Source organism: Oculina patagonica, unplaced genomic scaffold (genome assembly GCF_052425735.1).
Source record: "Oculina patagonica isolate OP01 unplaced genomic scaffold, crgOcupat unplaced2, whole genome shotgun sequence".
Taxonomy (NCBI): domain Eukaryota; kingdom Metazoa; phylum Cnidaria; class Anthozoa; order Scleractinia; family Oculinidae; genus Oculina; species Oculina patagonica.
Window position 1 is genome coordinate 2,030,822 of NW_027558036.1, and position 16,975 is coordinate 2,047,796.

General features: G+C 36.9%; 1 protein-coding gene across 1 annotated transcript; it reads left to right on the forward strand.

Moving 5' to 3' along the window:
* Positions 1 to 1,750: 1,750 nt before the first annotated feature.
* On the forward strand, positions 1,751 to 16,384 carry LOC144640224 (uncharacterized). The gene is made up of 5 exons (XM_078499425.1): positions 1,751 to 1,995; positions 5,514 to 5,692; positions 7,044 to 7,169; positions 11,042 to 12,631; positions 13,110 to 16,384. Exons 1-5 carry the CDS (start codon positions 1,751 to 1,753, stop codon positions 13,511 to 13,513), a joined length of 2,544 nt encoding a protein of 847 aa, XP_078355551.1. The 3' UTR covers positions 13,514 to 16,384.
* Positions 16,385 to 16,975: the final 591 nt, after the last annotated feature.

A 16,975-nucleotide genomic window follows, 5' to 3' on the forward strand; every position in this document is an offset into this window, starting at 1 on the left:
GCTTATAAAAATAAAAGTGAGATCACTATTCGCTTAAGCAATTCAGATATGACTGGCAATGACAGTTTAATGCTAACTCAACGACAAATCAATAAATTGAATAAGGCTAAGAAGTTAGGTGTTGGATCTGATTTAAACATCTCAAAGACACAAATTCGAAAGGTCATTAGGGTCGGTCATGGGGCACCGCGAATTGGTTTTCCAATGATTGGAATTAGTGCTCCGAAAACGAAAACAAGATCAGGAAGGTCAACAACTAACAAATCAACAACTGATAACACTTCAAAGAAGGATGGGGGAAATATCAGAATACCAAGTAAGAAAGAGATATTATCTTATAGGAGTCCTCCAATAATTGGATCATGGAATGAGTATAATAGGTTCCTCAAATCGGGAGGTCTGATTGTTCCAAAAAAAAAGATTTTAATACCCAAAAAGTAAACAAGCCAAAATTCCATAAGAATATTCCCATGAGTAATTTTGATCTAATAAAATGGTGTTCATATTTGAATATACCAATAAAAAACGTACTAATGAGAGACGAGACTGTACCACATAACCATAAACAAGCATTATTTATATACAATCTTCAACCCTCATATATGAGGGGAAGCCATTGGGTTGCTACTTATGTAAAAGATAAGGTAATCAATTATTTTGATAGTTTTGGCATGCCTCCATTTCAAGGTATAGTCGATCACGCAAAAAAGAAGAATTTAACATTGCTACATCAAAACAATCAGATCCAGAGCATAAATACAACCACATGCGGATACTTTTGTCTATACTTTCTCAACGAAATGAATAAGGGGAATTCGTATTATAATTTATTGAAAGTGTTTGACATATATTACACAATGAAGAATGAAAAATTCATTCAACATTATTTCAGAAATATATAACTCATATATATACAATGACTAAATCGTATTGTGTACGTGAAAAAATACAAACTAATTCAGTTCCTGGTTCTGAAAAATATGTGAGAACAAAAAACAATCGTTTAATGCTCAAATCGAAATGCGTTTCTTGTGGTATTACTAAAACTCGTTTTGTGAGTGAGAAAAAGGGGCGAGGAGTTGGTGAAACGATTAACAAAAAGGTCGGCGAAAAGATTCCAGGATTTCAACAAGCTCAAGACGTTGCAAGCTTCATAATGGGTATTACTGGTGGTGATAAGGATTTATTTAAAAAGTATTGGTCGGGAGATATCGCAAAAGGTGCCTTCAACACGAAAAACGGATTATTCTCAAAGAAATTCTGGACATCTCCAAGTGAGCATCAAGATCCGTCATGCTCTGGAACCGTTTGGGATAAAAAAGCAGGAAAATGGAGGAATAAATACTGTGATTAATATCTAATCAATATATATATAATGGTTAAATCATATTGTGTAAAACAGAAGAAACAGACTGAGTGTATACCAGAGTCTGAACAATTTGTAATGGCTAAAAATGGACGTTTAATGCTTAAATGTAAATGTGTTGAATGTGGAATCACTAAAACTAAATTTGTCAAAAGTCAAAGTGGTGGAGCTCTTGCTCGTTATGAAGGACCATCTACAACTGATAAAATAGCATACATGGCTTCAAATTTTGTTACCCCAGCACCAAGTTTTGGTGCTATGGCTAGACTTTTAGCTGGGCAAGCTTTCAAAGGAGTGAAAGACAATGTTGATTACTACAGAAAGGGAAAAGGTATCGATATCCATAAAGCTATTTTAAAAGTAGCACCAAAAAAGGGTTTTGTAATGCCTGGTCATCGTTATACAGGTCCTGGTAATCCTTTAGAGAAACAGGTAAAGTGGGATCAAAAAACAGGTAAAATACTGGAGATATATGAAAAACCAACAGGAAAAACAGATGCCGTCAGCATGCAACATGATGTAGATTACAGCGTATGTGCAAATAAATCCTCAAAAGATCAAGTAAAGTGCAAAAATGAAGCAGACAGGAAAATGGTTAAATCCTTAGACGCAATACCATGGAAAGACAGGCAATGGGGACATGCTTTGGCTCGAAATATAATAGCTGGTAAATCGAAAGTAGGTATGGGTATAAAAAAAAAGAAGTCAAAAAACGGAAAAGGCCGTCGAGTGAAGAAAGCTGGCAAAAAGAATTAGCTGATGAGTTACACAAACCAATAAAGCGTAACTTTACTCGACGGCGTGTTATAGTTAACCATATTGATAAAATATGGTGTTCGGATTTGGTCGAAATGCAACAGTTTAGTAAATGGAACAAGGGATATAGATATCTTCTCATGGTACTGGATGTTTTCAGTAAATATGGTTGGATAGTGCCACTAAAAGACAAAAAAGGTGAAACTGTAACTCAAGCATTCAAAACAATATTCAAAGAGGGGCGTAAACCACAATATCTTTGGACTGATAAAGGGAAAGAGTATTACAATAAAAATATGAAGGAGCTTTTGGAAAAGAATGGTATAACACTATACTCCACCGAGAACGAAGAGAAGAGTAGTGTTTGTGAACGATGGAATAGGACAATTAAAACCCGAATGTGGAAACAATTCACTACTCAAGGTAATACGACGTACCTCGATATGCTACCCAAGCTGTTAAAACAGTATAATAATACCAAACACTCAAGCATTAAAATGACACCTGTAGAAGCCTCGAGGAAAAAGAATGAAGGCTTAGTATATTTCAATTTATACGGTGACATGGAAACATCAAAACCGAAACCGAAATTCAAAATAGGTGATAAGGTTCGAATATCGAAATATAAAAGAAATATTTTCGATAAAGGGTACACCCCAAACTGGACCGAAGAAATTTTTACAATCGATAAGATACAATACACTAATCCTATTACTTTCAAATTGAAAGATCTCAATAATGAAGACATACAAGGAAGCTTTTATGAACCTGAACTGTTAAAAGCAAAACAGGATGTATTCAGAATTGATAAAGTGGTCCGTAGAGATTATAAGAAGAAACAAGCTTTAGTTAAGTGGAAAGGATACAGTGATGACTTCAACAGTTGGATTCCAATCAAGGATTTGAAAGATATATAAACAATTTTTAATTTTATTTATGGAGTATATGTTAAGAGTGCCTTAAAATCAATTATCAAGTATTACACATGCAAATAAAAATATTAAGTATAATATTTTTATAAATCAGTATTTGATTACAAAAAATATTTTAGGACATACATTCATTTTAAAAAAACATTGAATTTATCAACAACTAATTTTTCATCTAATTGATTTTCATTATAAAAAAAGGTATCAATATTTATAATACTACAGCCGTTATCAAAAAGCATTTCGACAATATCTAAATTAAACAAATTTGATATTACGTAATTAGTATCTTTATAATTATCAAAATATGCTTCAATATAATCGGCCCATGGGTTAGCCCCGCCATCCATAACAATTACACTGTTTGGCTGATTAAATACCATGTGCTTGAAATTAAATTCATCTTCTAAGATTTTAGCAATTATTTTAATATCATTCGATCTATTATTTTTATCCGAGGTTAAACCGATTATAAATCTTTTATTATTCATATATATATTACAAAGAGATTTTATTTTTATATGTGTTTTTCCCTTAAACGCACTATTAATGATATAAGAAATTAATATATTGTGTCATTAATATATAACAATTGATGTTTTGGAATGATAATATTGTTAATGGCCGATACCAGAGATGGTTTACCAAAGAAGACAAAATGAAAGCTATAATGCGCACAAAAGCCCGTTACATGCGAAATACACGATGGTTTTGTGAGCAATGTAAAAAAGAGTACAGTCTGGGTAGCAAGTGGACCCATATAAGACAATCCCATTCGAAAGCACTATAAAAAAAGTTTGAAAAAGAGTATAAGAGATTCATGAAAAAACGCATAAAAATAAAAACATACACTATATATATAGATAAATGACCAACATGAAAATAAACATGGAAAATTTAAAGAAAATATGTTTCAAAGCAGATACATTCAAAAATATGTCTGATGACGCAATAAACACACTGAAGTATATCGTAACATTAAAAGAATTATCAAAACTCGGAGATTGGGTATATGAAAATCTAGACACTTTAGTATATTTAGAAAAAAAACTAAAACAAGATGGACATTGCAAGCCATTAACAAAATTATTAAATGAAGAAAATGAAACAAGTAAATACATATGTAACATTTACAATGATTTAAACAGTGTATTATCCAACCTTGAAAAAGAAAAAATGAATTCAAAAATAACAAAAATCATAATCGTTTTAGAAGATAATTCACAACAGATATTCAGTACAAGAGATTTACCATGATAATAACAACAGCATAAAAACTCGGCTTGTTTAAAAGCACTGTATCCAAAATTTTGAAAAAGGTATAAGAGATTTTTTTATTTTGATCCTAGGGTTGACCTAGGGTTGGTTTTTCAGGCTTGGTTTTACAGGCTTGGTTTTCTAGGGTTTGAATTTCAGTTTTTGATTCTAATATTTGATTCCAATATTTGAATCCATTTTTGGCCCATATTTTGTATCCAGCACTGGAAGTAGTGATGTACTACATCTCTAAGGCAAATTTGCCTCAGAGTGTAGTACATTACTACTAACGTTATCCTACGAACTAACCGCCACTTCAGATATACGAGTTGACACTTAGAAATCCACTGATCCGATACACAATATAGACTACAACAGTCCTTTAAAGGCTATTAAGAATCTTTCAACAAACATGAGCCGATAAACCTAACGAAATATGCCACAGAGCTAGCAAACACAATGACATAAAGATCATCACTGAAACGGCTCTAGTGAGCTTTAATCAAATCCTACGTTAACCCTATCCAGACCGGGGGGGGGCGTAAAGTGCCCGCGCCGACTTTGAACGCTTATAACTTTTTTAATATTCAACCAAACGGTGTCAAACTTTGCGACTTTATCTAAAATTTATCTGGGAATAATTTGGAAGGGTAGGTTGTTGTGTCAGAAACCTGACGTCACCATGGCAACGGCATTTTGACAGGCATGTTTTCCCAAATTTGTAATTTTCGTGTTTCTAGTAATGAAAAATAACTTTAAAGCAATTATTTTCACCTGTTTACAGGTTTTAAGCACATTTTTATAAGTTTTGAGTATTTTCAAGTAATTTTGGGCGGTTTTCTGACGTTTTGGAAAAATTTCGAAATCCAAGATGGTGGATCCAAGATGGCGGCTGTTTTGATATTATGATGTAATTGTCATGTGATGTGACGTCATAATCCCACGTGACATATACCAAAAGATAGATTTTGGGACATACTATTTATCCTGTAAGTTTCATTGTGATTGCTTAAATATTCTGGAAGTTACGAAGGGGGGCGGAATCCCCCCCCCCCCTCGGTCTGAAAAGACCAAAAAAAGCCCGGTCTGAATAGGGTTAACAGACTTAAGGCTAACATTTAGCAACCAGCGGGAGTCGTGCTTGGCCTGTCACATTTTATTTATATCACTTTACTAAAGCTTTGTTTTTACAATTCAAATTTTAGTGGTCTAGGTACCTCGGAGTACATTACCATTGATGGCCATTTACTAGAGGCATTTCACCGAGCTGGATTTGCAAGTAGCAGCAATAGTAAATTCGAAGTTGCTCCATGTCCCACGGGAACGTTTGTCAATGCCTCTGTCAGCGATCCTGATGAACTGCAGTGCTTGGAATGTCCTGCGGGTATGTCTAGTGACTGTATATGTGCTTTTATTAAAAAATAGCAATGGTATCTTGCGATTCCTGAGTTTTGATTGGTTTTTGGGCAATAGTATATGAGCTCTTATAACCTACTCATTATTTTTTGCGCGCGCTCATTGGACAAAACGCATCACGTGGTACAAAATCGGACGACGGGTATCAGCGAATATACCCCGTCCGATTTGATATTCTTCGCCCGATTTTGTAGGTAAGCACAAAACAAACGAATGAAGTCATCTTATTCAATTCTAACTTTTGATGAAAACACGGAGTTAAAGAATCACGTAAACCATCAACTTACATTTGTTTCAACCCCAGTTACGCCGGGTTTATTACGTAGGTTTTTTCCTCTAAATTTACTGGTGATTAAGCGCGTTGTAGAAATTAATCGGAGGGTTATAAAATATATAAACCCCTTTCTGGCTCGCTGGTATATTGGAGGATAATGCCCTTGGCTGAAAGATTGTCCTCAAAATTTCACAGTTGCCCTCGAAGCTTCGCTTCTCGGCCAACTGTTCATTTTTCGACAATCTACAGCCCCGGGCATTATCCTCTAATATACCAGCCGCCTGAAGGGGTTTATTTACTAAATATAACACTCATTAAAATATTAACCTCCATTATCAAATGAGTTGGAACGTAATAGCTGTGATCATAACGGTCTAAATTTGTTTTCCAAGCAAAAGCCGAAGATTGGGGGTGATGAGATAATTCACAACTTATAAAAATCAACTTATTAAAGGAGGTCCATGTTTACAACAATACGTCTGCAGTTTGTGGAAATAAGTAATAATTTTAGAAAAATGAAAACTGTTTTTACCGTTACTGGACGAGTAATCTAGAATAACATTTCATCCGACTTGAGAAAAAACCTATAAATTACCTTTTACTAGTAAAAATAATTCGTAACTTATAAAACCGTTATAGATGTGGTTCAATCAGTATGTCCGGCAATCTTCTCTATCCTAGTACATTTTGAATTTAACTTTATTTTCGTAATTTCTGTTTTTTTTTTTATTTGTTATAATAAAACAGCTGAGCTGTTTTATTTGTTTGCGAATACTTGTTCCTTGTAGTTTATGTTGTTGCTTATTTTACTGTTGATGATAATGATGGCGATAATAGGGACGACAATGTAGTAGTTGTTGTTGTTATTAGATCACATTTTGAATAAAAAGGGTTTCAGTAAAGAAATGCCTTGTGGGCATCACACACAAAAGCCATTCATGATCATCGCATTAGGAAACATGGATGCTCTAATGTAAATCGTAACAATAAGTTGTCCATCACTGTTAAGAGCAATGTTTGTTTTCTTTTTCAAACGTCTTTCTAGGTGGTTTTTACTCGGACACTAAAGCGTATGTTAACGACAGCTGCCTGAAATGTCCCGATGGAACTTTTGTGCCCTACAATAAAGCGCCTGGAAAAAGGGCACAAGATTGCATTGCTTGTCCACAAGGTGAGCACATAAATAAAGAGCAGATTCTTGATCGTAAACACAAGATATATTAGTAGGCTTAATGTTTCCAATCTGTAACCCTTACTATAGAAGCAAGAAGGGGTAAGGGAACGAAGGGCACTAGGTCACTATATATACCTTATTAAAACCAACGGAGAGGAGGAAGGGAGGCTTTTTGTTATGCCATTGAAAACCGAATGAAATGTTGCTCTGCCAGCCTAAGCTAATTATTAGGATATTTACCATTTTGCTTTATCGAGTTTGTTGAAATGCCTTTACACCGCCGTAACCTGTTTAACATTGAAAATAATTTGTTTTATTATATGGCAAAGCCAGTCTTAGGCAAATCCGAGCGTTCTGATTGGTTCTTTCTTGGTCGGGATTTTGCCATACGGACCGTTTCCATGAAAACGGTCTAAGCCGAGTATTTTTTTCGAAAGCTGGCAAATTCAAATTTTCAACTAAACCTGCGAGAAGAAAACGTGTACATACTCTCATTTTTCGCAAAGAAACTACCAAACAGATTGATATTTTACAGAGTTTAAAACGTGAACGAAGAAAACGAATATTCACCAAGCGAATTTCAACCGAATTATCTTAAGATCGGGAAACTTCTGATGTGGAAACTGAAACAGGCATCGCCGAAAGCCAGGAGGCCTTAGACGATTTTATAAACGAACGGAAAAGTATAAACACAAATAGAAGACAGCTACTGAAATGAAAGCTCTTCTCCGCTCAATTGAAGGTACGTGAAGCTAATAGTATGACAAACTGAGTGAATTAGTAAGAATTGATAGCCTACCTGCTTCTGAGCTTGAGCAATTTTCCGTCCAAATGAGTCCAAATTTTTCACACGCGCAGCGAATTTTTTATAAACACACGGAGCTAGCTAAAAGAGGACAAGAGTACGAGCCAGCAGCAATTTCCCGTTTTTAGCGAAGCATACAGCGATACAGGTCTGAGAAGAAATATCCATTCAACATCATCAACGACACTGAGTTTGAAAAATCGAGAAGAGTACTATAGTGCCAGTCATATTGTTCACAAGTAAGGCTTATACAGCGAAGGTAAAAAGCCGCTCCGGGCGATTGATGAAGACGACGAAGTCAAAGATGATCTTTATGAAGCGGGAAAATTAAGCGATTCCAATCCAATAGGTAATTCATAGAACTGTCTGGTGTTTTTTTTTTTTTTTTTTTTTTTTTTTTAATTTATCCTTACACTTCTGTTGACGAACCAGAGACCACAGGTAACCAAAGCGTACTATGAGAGTTTGTATGGATGTACTAAGAAGGCTTGTATGGATTTGAAATAAAGTTGAGAAAAATATCCCTTTTTACCGGCGAAAAGTTATAATGAAACTTTAAACCTTACCTGGTGTCACTTTTTTGTATTTCTAGTGCTTTAGAAAGTCATACGCGCGATTTTCGTCAGCAACCCTCTGTTGCGTACTAAAAGAAAGACAAGGTAGGAAAGCAAATTCGAAAGGCGAACGCAGGCCTCTTCGAAAAACTCGCTAAAAGTACCTCAAAACCAGACCTAACTCGATCTTTTCCCTTCACGATCCAAGAGCGATAATTATTCCATCTTTCTATGTAATTGAATTGCATTCAAGTTGAAGTTTGGAGCCAAGAACTTCATTTGAATTCACAACTTCGGTACATATCGGGCGCCATTACGGCCGTGAAATTCAAATGCGAGCACCTAGCTAACGGTCGAGCCTAGGGCGAGTACAAAATCCACCCCATCCGGGGGAGACAGAGGAGATCTCTTGTAAGCACCATCTCATACTCACTACAGCCACTATAAGTTAATTTTTGTAACGTTCGGAACGGTGCACAGATTTGAATGTTGATTGAATGGGTTGCTGACGTTTGGGTTTACCCGCCGTTACAGGGATATTTTTCTCAACTTTATTTCAAATCCATACAAGCCTTCTTAGTACATCCATACAAACTCTCATAGTACGCTTTGGTTACCTGTGCAGAGACGAATGCCGAAAGTTACGCTGCGGAGAAGTCCAACTTCAACAGCAGAATGATGGCCAAGAAACCTCAGTTTGGTTAGCTCAGCGGCCTCCTGGCTTTCCGTGGTGCTTAGTCCAGTTTCTACATCAGAACTGTCCCGCTCTTTAGAATAATAAAATCCGCTTGGTGAATATTCGTCTTCTTCGTCACGATCAATAAAGTTGTGTTCAAACTCGTGGTAGCTTGCTCTTTCTGAGTTGCTCGCGTCATCATAAACACGTTACGGAGGAAGCCCTTTGAATGCAAGTGACCGGAAGTGCTTTTTAACAGAAAAATAAACAAGCATGACTCGAGTGCCATATAATAAACTACTTACTAACCTAGCTTGCTCGAGCCGTACTGGGGAATAATGGCCCTCGGTCGTTTTTGTACGGACCGAGCGCAGCGAGGTCCGTACAAAAACGACCTCGGGCCAATATTCCCCAGTACGGCCCTCGCGCTCGGTTAGTAAGAGTTAACACATAACATTTTGAAAGCGTCTCTCCGATTTCTCAAAGATCGCTATGTTTCTTTTTATACCATTTTAAAGCCACAGCCTTTTAACCAGGCTGAAATTCAATAATCGGAGAAATCTTTTTGTGGAACAGCTTTCTGGGAACATTTCAACGCAATTCAGCTAGATCGGTCGGCACTGTACATGACAGCAAGCACATGACTGTCAGAGTGAGATCATTCGACGTTAGAGGATCACGTGCAGCAAGTGATCCATGACAGGAAGTGAACTGGTAGATTCTCTCGCTAGAAGGAGTACTTACCGTAATGATTCGATTTAGCGCCCGGGGCGCTTATTTACTTTTACCACCTTAAGGGCGGGCGCTTATTGGAGACAGGGCGCTTATTCGGGACAGGGCGCTTATTTTTTTCTTGCGAAACAACCAAATGTAACTAACAAGAATTGTTCATTTTAGCAGTAAATATATACATGTATGATACGGTAAATGTTCATGAGTTTATCTTTTCGACGTTGACGAGTTCAGTAGGGGCAGTTAGCCACAATAGGAGCGCTTTTTAGAATAGGGGCGCGTATAAGAATGGGAGCGCTTATTAGAATGGGGGCGCTTATTGGAATAGGGGCGCTTATTAACAAAAACACATTCGAAGGGGGGCGCTTATTCGGAAGGGGGCGCTTATTGGAAGGAGGGCGCTAAATCGAATCATTACGGTAAGCAAGTCTGTGGTTATGACATTGCCTTGAATTTATATTGATGTATAAATTAGCCTTGAGGATGAAATGAAATAGCGATCCTGGAAATTGCACTCTCAATTAAAGTGGGGATAAATATTGTACCTTGGATCATAGATTGTGTTTTACAGGAATGTATAATGACGCTTGGAAGTTCTTATAGTCTTGTCCCCACATGTTTCTTCAAGTAGTGTACCTTAATTTAAAAATATTGATTTCGTTTACCTGCTGACTGTCTTGAGAGTATTGATGTCTTTCTTATTCTCTCGCCAATTTTAATTACAAATTTGCGATCATAGATCTAGCTAAAGAATCGTAATTGCAGTTTAGAATTGTTTTAACAATTCTAAAAAGTCATTAGAAAATTAAGATCGAGAATCGTTTTCGAGTAGCGAGTGGCACTGAATAACGATATCTCTTTAAATGTGTTGTGCAAAGCTTGATATTTACCATCATTTCTTTCAACACTTATCCCACGTGTTGACAAATCTAATCAATCCTAGCGGTATGCAGGATGTTTGCCCCATTTAAACCAAGTTAAATAGACAGTGAGCTAGCGCTCACGAGTCTACTGTAGCTCATTGGTTAAGCGTCCGACTGGTGTTTTATAGTATATAATAAATTATATAATTATTAATTTGTAGTTTTCACTTTTATTTCAGGAACAAATACAAGCATTTTTGCAGGATTCAGAGCCTGCAAATGCTTGGATGGATTTTTCCGAATACATCTTTTTGAAGGTTGTAAACAGTGTGATCAAGCTGGGCTAAAATGTGTGGATGACTATGCTACTCTTGAGTCTGGCTACTGGTGGAAATGGGGGAACAATACACACAAACTATTGTATGAAAAGTACACCATGAATCTCGTGAACATCATTCCTGTTGTAGGAAATTCTTCACGCAATTCTTCGCGTAACGGTTCCCTCATAGAGTACCCTTACGTCCTGCCTAAGACACATAGATGCCCAAGAAAGGAATCGTGCAGGGGAGATCTAGATTCTAAATGTGATGATGGCTATGAAGGTCCATTGTGTGAGGTGTGCAGTGCTGGGTACTATAAGCAAATGCAAACATGCAAAACATGTCCAACAAAGACCTGGATGGCTGGCCAGCTGTCAATTGCAGCAGCTGTGATTGCGATTATTGTTGCACTCGTGGTGTGGACAAGCAAAAAGAAATGCAAGAAGAGTACTGGACGCTCTACAGTGGATATGATTCTTGGAAGACTGAAGATCGTAATAGGCTTTTACCAAGTAACGTTTGGTGTCCTGGAAGCATTTGCCTACATAAAGTGGCCAGAATCACTCGCCCTTATTGGGAAATATTCAGAACTGTTACAGCTGAACGTACTCCAGATGGCACCTATTCACTGCATACTACCAGGTTTGAAAGTCGATGCATTTGGAAGCTTGTTTGCCATTCTCGCTTTAAATGCTACCGCCATCACGATGTCTCTCGTTATCTACGGACTGAGAAAGCTCTTTCTGATGCGGAGCAGTTTAGATGAAAGGGATCTCGTGGTGAAAACTTCACAAGCGAAAGAACTAATCTACAGAAACTTGTTTTTTGTTCTTTACGTGACGTACCTGAGTACATGCTCTAAAGCAGCAAACGTGCTCCCCTTGGCTTGTCGGGAACTTTGTGGCGACGAAAACGAAAAGGAATGTCCAAAGTTCCTCAAAGCAGATTACAACATAATATGCCATGGTCCAGAGTACAATCGTTTGGTCATCGTTGCATACTGTGCGGTTTTCTACATACTCCTTCTGCCAGCCGTATCGATGACAGTTCTTTGGAAACAACGAAAGATGATTGGTGAAAGCGAAGCTGACAACGAAACATCTCACACACAGGAACAAAGCACCGAAGTTTTCAGGGGATTGCGATTCCTATTCGAGAATTATAATTCTCATTCGTGGTATTGGGAGTTTGTCGAGATGGTTCGGAAGGTTGTATTGACATCCGGTTTGATACTTGTGGGAGGAGAAAGCAGGGCCTATGTTGGACTTGCGTGTGTCATGTCAGGTCTCTATGGAATGCTCTTTGCATATGTCCACCCCATATTGGATAAATTCGAGAACAGGTTAATGCTGACATCCCTCGCGGTTACCTTCGTCAACCTCGGCATTGGAACTGTTAGCAAGATTCCCAAAGAAAACATACCCGCCTCAATAGACTCATACGTGGACAGCACCGTGTTTACAGTATTAGTCATCGGAGCTAACTCTTTGGTGATTGGACTTTTGGTGGGTAAGTATCGCGGTTTTGACATGTTTAAAATTTTAACCTGCAAAGGCAAATACCTCTTTTGTGGAGGGGGGTTATTTACTCTATGCCGATGTACTGCTGATGGTTTGTAGCCAAATATACTTTGTGGGTAAAAGTTTGAAAATGCATCAATCATCGGTCATTTTCAATGACGGTCATCGGCCCACGGAAGATTCGCTATATGAACAAGCCAGTCCCAGAAAGCGGTCCAATTATCTATACTGGAGCACTCTAAAGCAATTCAGACAGTTTACGAATACAATTTATCGTTTACACAGGACCCATATGGATAGCAGTTTTTATAAATAAAATGGTCATCCTGTATAAATATGTTTCAATTATTATTATTATTATTATTATTATTATTATTATTATTATTATTATTATTATTATTATTATTATTATTATTATGTCCTCATTATTAATTGATTACTAATCCGGAGCTTCTTTTTCTTTGCAGTCCAGTACCTTCTACTAGTTTACAGTCACATAAAAGAGTGGCGCAAAAATCCACAATGGTCCTTTTCGTGTTGTTTGGCCATGCTGCTGCCTCTGAATGAGTTACAGGGCGAATTACGTGGATTGGTTGGCAGGAATGCTCTTAAACAACAACTCCAAACAGGAAAAATAAACATGCCGTCGATTTCAAGCACTTTAAAAGACACCGGAGCTATGGAATTTAGCCTTGAGGAAATCGACGAAACTAACGTGAAGGAAACTCAGAATGGTGACAAGAAAGCCGATACCAGAAGTGAGGTGACTAAAATAACAAAACCCAAACCTATCACGATTTGCCCTGAAAGTGACGTAGTCATTGCGGACATTCATGAGCCACCAAACGAAACATACGAGACTTCCTTTTGAGCAGTGTTAAAATGTTGCAAGGTATCACATGGATACCATTGCTTTTAAAGACGCCATAATTCTGTTTGTAAGAGGGGGGCCTAAACCTTTATTATAATCATTTCATCGGGCATTGCGGCGTATTTTGCGGGCTAAAATGGAGAATTCAGCGGGCTAAAATATATTTTAGCCCGCTGCGGTGGACCAATTAGACTGAAAAAAGTTATTAACGATCAGAACTGAAAACCATTCTGTTCGCGCCGTTTTCTTGCTGGCGGGCAGCTTCGTTTAATTTGAGTCGAGAAGCTTCAAAACTGTTTTTGAGCTTTATAACGACAAAATTTTTGAAGGACTGAACGGGAAAGCAAATTTTCAGTCTTCTCAGCTAGATGAAGAGGAATTACAGAAACTCAAAGAAGAATCCAGGTGGCGAAAATAATGTAAGTTTGTCTTCGTCGAGCGAAACTCGCTCAGTTGAATTTCAGGCATATTCGAAACTGCCAGTTCAGTTAACAGTACAATTAATTTTAACACTTCTAAATGACGACTATTTCTTTGCTGCCGATAGAATTCTGTAATTTCCTTTTCAAGCAAAGATTGTTTTGAGTAATTTTGCGGTTGTCTGCCACGTTTTGTAAACTTTTAAACCTAGTTTTCAATCTGAAATTAACGCCGACTCGCAAGTCGGCAGTTTTTAAGATATCGCTTAATTTGTTTGGGTTTCTTTACTTAATGCCCTCTGAAATGATTATAATAGTAATAAAAATGAGCCTGAGTCGGGCCAAAAACATATTTACGCCCAAGAACATCAACTCTATTGTTATATTATGTTATTCTTCACTTAAAAAGAAGATACTAGTCGAATGATGTTAGCTGATGGAATTTGTAATTAAGAATTTGGTAGCGTTTTCAGACACTAACAAAAAATACGTACTCAGGATTAATAAAGTTATTATTAGGAAGAAATTTGGTACTGACATTTATAAGTAGCAATTTGGTAGTGTTTTAAGTCTCTTGGCAAGAAAATACTAAGGTATAATAATGAAATTTATAATTAGGAATTTGGTAACGTTTTTTAGTCTCCTATCAAGAAAATGCCAAGGTCTAAGGTCTTAAATCACAAGATTCTCATGTTTTACAAAGTTATAAACAATAAATCATGAACTAAAATTACGGAGCACTAAAAATAATATTTCACTTCATAACAACAGCCAGTTATGATAAGGTTTTTTGTAGTGGTTATAGCCACCAAACAAAAAATACTAAGGTCGTGATTTTATTTATGATCAAGAATTAAGTAATGTTTTAGTCTCTAAACAAGAAGATTGTGAGGTTTTTTATTTCATTTATAATCAAGAATTTGGTAGCGTTTTTAGTCTCTAAACAAGGTATACTAAGGTTTTCTTATTCCATTTATAATCAAGAATTTGGTAGTGTCTTAGTCTCTAAACAAGAAAATACAAAGGTCTTATGAAGTCACTTGTGATTAGGAATTTGGTAGTGTTTTTGACTGTGGCACATTGTTGTATTTTGCGTCCTCAGATAGTTTTATTGTAGGACAAGTGACGTTCATTCAATTTTCTCGACAGACATGCTTACCCTTGCCCTCTAAACAAGAAGTTTGTGAGGTTTTTTATTTCATGTATAATCAGGAATTTGGTAGTGTTTAGTCTCTAAACAAGATATACAAGAATTTGGTAGTGTTTTCAGTCTTTAAACAAGAAATACTAAAGTTTATTACGTTATTTATAATCAATAATATGGTAGTGTTTTTAGTCCTAAACAAGAAAATACAAGGTCTTATGAAGTCACTTGTGATTAGGAATTTCGTAGTGTTTTTGACAGTGGCGCATTGTTGTATTTTGTGTCCTCAGATAGTTTTATTGTAGGATAAGTGACGTTCATTCAATTTTCTCGACAGACATGCTTGCCTTGCTGTGAAGCTTAATCAAATTTTATTGGCAAATTATTACAATTTTCTTTAGCGAGTCAAAATGCAAATATTGGGAAAGATTTACAAACGCGAGCTTCGCACTGAACCGATTTATTATCCAACCGCTTTTTTGCTGTAGAATTTTTTCAACTTTCTCAGTAAAATCGCCTGTGTCGGTTTAGATTCTTCAGAAAATTTTTGCAGTACATGTTTGTTTTTCAGTGCAGGTTCATTTCAGTTTTGTGGAACATTTGCAGGAAACTTTCATTAAATGATTTGTTTAAAAGTAAATTGAGCGTTATGCAAGCATTGTTTTACGGAGGCTTTACGATTTGGGGCATCGTCTATAAGAATCTCTAGTTCACGACTAAGAAAGTACGACCGTGCATCTGATCAAAACAACGGAAGAGTACTTCCATTCTGCCTAAAAAGCCCGGTTTGAATTTGATAATTACCAATACCGACTAAAACCGACTTTCTCAAAGTTTAAAAAGGCGTCTCCCGTAAAAACTCCTTCGATTACACAAACCAATCGGAATACACTGCTTTTAGCAAAGGCAATGTGTGATCTTCCTGGTTCTAATTGAAAATTCCTCGAAAGACAGAATACGAAGAGAGCTTTTGAAATACGAGCTGGTAACCACTGGGTATCCAGCCAACCAAAAAGGTAATCTTGGCTGAGTATAACGTGCAAAATACGTATTTGCATCGCGCGTGATTTGTACGCCATGGAATGGTGTTGGATAATAAATTTTCTTGAACAGCGGAGAGCCGTCTGACTATTAATATCACAGCACTTCTGATTAACCAAGCATGTTTGTCGTCGGAAAGGCTTTTAATTATGAGCACGGTTTTATGTAATAGGGTAGAAAATTACTTGTTGTTTAGAAAACACTGTAAAGTGGGTCATGTTTTGCTGGAGAAGGAAACATAAGCCTTTAATAAAGCCTTCCTTTTGACCTTTACTGGTGTCTCTGCTTCTCTCATTATAACCCCCACTGACAGATTGGTCACATTCATTTCTGTCTCGGAGTATGTATCGAGCGTTATTTCCATTCTTTTTCGGGACCAAATTCTCCATTTCCATTACTTTGTACTGTGCGTGATAAGTTAATAGCACGTCATTTTGTATTTGACATGGGGCCTTTCACACAAAAATCTTGCGGCGAACCCCCAAAAAGTAGTATTACGTAGGCGGTTTCACTATCACCTGGGTTGCACTCGTTTTTGTTTTTTCGAGAAGATGAGAAACGCACGAAAGCTTGGGACGCCAGACGGAGCAAAAAGTAATTCAGATTGGCGATGGGAGAAGGACACTTGCTGTTGTTGTTGTTGTTGTTTTTGCCGTCTGAAACACAAAATATCTAGTAATTCCCCCTTTCCCCACTTCCAATGTTGTACCATTGTAAAAGGGGATGGGTGGGAGGGGATCTCTATTTCCTAGCATTCGTGACGAATTGTCGCGTTTTAAATGGTGTCCCAAGTACTTTTCTTTGAGATTGTGATTTTCATAAAGACGCGATAAAAATTAGCGATTGCTACGTTTATTT